This window comes from Apaloderma vittatum, unplaced genomic scaffold (genome assembly GCF_000703405.1).
Source record: "Apaloderma vittatum isolate BGI_N311 unplaced genomic scaffold, ASM70340v1 scaffold32964, whole genome shotgun sequence".
NCBI lineage: Eukaryota > Metazoa > Chordata > Aves > Trogoniformes > Trogonidae > Apaloderma > Apaloderma vittatum.
The window spans coordinates 1-1,653 of record NW_009713769.1 but is presented as its reverse complement, the minus strand read 5'-3'; the positions used below and the strand labels follow the sequence as shown (position 1 = coordinate 1,653).

The 1,653-nt window shown below is 59.7% G+C and overlaps 1 protein-coding gene across 1 annotated transcript in view; it reads left to right on the top strand.

The window, feature by feature from the left end:
• The window catches only part of HM13 (histocompatibility (minor) 13), a gene marked incomplete at its 3' end in the record, with an annotated part of 7,648 nt that extends 6,553 nt beyond the window's left edge, over positions 1 to 1,095 (top strand). Inside the window, exons 10-11 of the mRNA XM_009868496.1 lie at positions 366 to 468; positions 1,010 to 1,095. Coding sequence (XP_009866798.1) covers positions 366 to 468; positions 1,010 to 1,095 — 189 coding nt within the window. The remainder of the gene's footprint in view (positions 1 to 365; positions 469 to 1,009) is intronic.
• Between the last annotated feature and the right edge of the window lie 558 nt (positions 1,096 to 1,653).

The window sequence follows — 1,653 nt, the reverse complement described above, 5'->3', positions numbered from 1 at the left end:
CTGTTGCGCAGACCCTCTGGTCTGTGCCAGCTCTTCCAGGTGTTTCCACCCACGTCCTGCCTTGCACCTGCTGGGAATCCCAGTTCCCGCAGGCTGCCCTGCAAGAAAACCACATGTGCCGAGAGCGGGGTGCTGGGGACCAGCTGTGCTTCCCGCCCTGAGCAGGTGGGACCCTGTCTCTGGGTCCCAGTGCTGATTCCTCCCCCCAGTAGCCATCCAGCAGCAGGATCATGCGTCTCCTTCCCTGCCCCAGCCCCTCACCCGGGTGTCACCTCATCCCAAGGATTTCCTGCTGGGCCAGCTCTGTTTTGGCCGCTGGCATCCCAGAGCCGAAGTCACCAGGCTCTGCTCCGTTTTCCCTGCAGCCTGAAGAAGAACACACACACATATTTCTACACCAGCTTCGTGGCCTACATCTTCGGGCTGGGCCTGACCATATTCATCATGCACATCTTCAAGCATGCCCAGGTGAGCTCCACCACGCCGCCTCCACAGCAGGACATGCCAGCTTGGCCACGGGCTTCTTGCAGCGTGCCAGGAAAAAGTAGATGCATTCTTTCTCTTGGCTTTGCTTTTTCCAGTGCCTGCCTGTACCTTGCCCTGCCCAAAGCTTGTGTGCTTGGCTGGGAAAGGGCTCTGGTTGGGACAAGGGTGATTTGAACAGCGCTTCATCTGCGCTGCCGTGTGTTTTTTGTGGCTCTTGCCAACCAAGCTGATCCTGAAGACCCCTGCTTTGCACTGCAGAGGGGCCCTGGGAGCCCCTAATCCGTGAATGCTGTCGATGCTCTGCCCAGGAGCCCTTGGTTTGTTTGTGGCATGCTGGGACCTCAAGGCGAGGGTTTTGTGCTGCTGCAGCTGTAACGTGGCTCTCAAAGTTGCTTTTTGGGGCATAAACCCTCTGTGCAGCGCTCTGACCTATGCCTTGGGTGCAGGAGGGACAGGGCCAGCTCACCTTGGACTCCTCCCAAGGGCCAATTTGTGGGGTAACGGTTGTTTCCTGTCCTGACAGCCTGCTCTTCTGTACCTGGTCCCCGCATGCATTGGATTCCCGCTTCTCGTGGCCTTGGCAAAAGGAGAAGTAACTGAAATGTTCAGGTGAGTGTCAGCTGGGGACCAAGAGTTGTTTGGCCCGCGGTGCTGAAGCGCACACGAAGCGTGCAGATGTTCCCACGCCTGGGCACAGCTGGAGGGACGGGTTCATCCGGGCGGGCGCGGAAGGAGCAGATTTGTGTTCATACACGCCAGGCCTGGCTCCAGCCACCTCCTCGCAGCAGCGGGGTGGGAGCTTTAGTGCAGTACCAACAGGCAGAGGCAGCATCTGGTATCGCTTTACGCCCCGGTGACAAACTCTTCCCATGCGCTGACGGGCAGAGGAGGGTGGGACCGCACACCTGGTGCTGAGATAGTTGGTCATTGTGTCCCAGGGCTCCGTGGGTGGGGGAGGACGGAGCCGGATCCAGCTGCGAGAGCAGCCGGGGCTCCAGCGGCGAGAGCAGCCGGGGCTGGTTTGAGCACATCCCAGCCTTCCCGCTCGAGTGAAGCATCCTGGTTTGCAGCAGCAGTTTCTCTGCCCCGGGGACTGTTGATGGAGAAAAGAGGGTCTGTGCTTTGGCTGCTGTGCTCCAGCCTGCTCGCACTTTGGGTCTCCTGCCC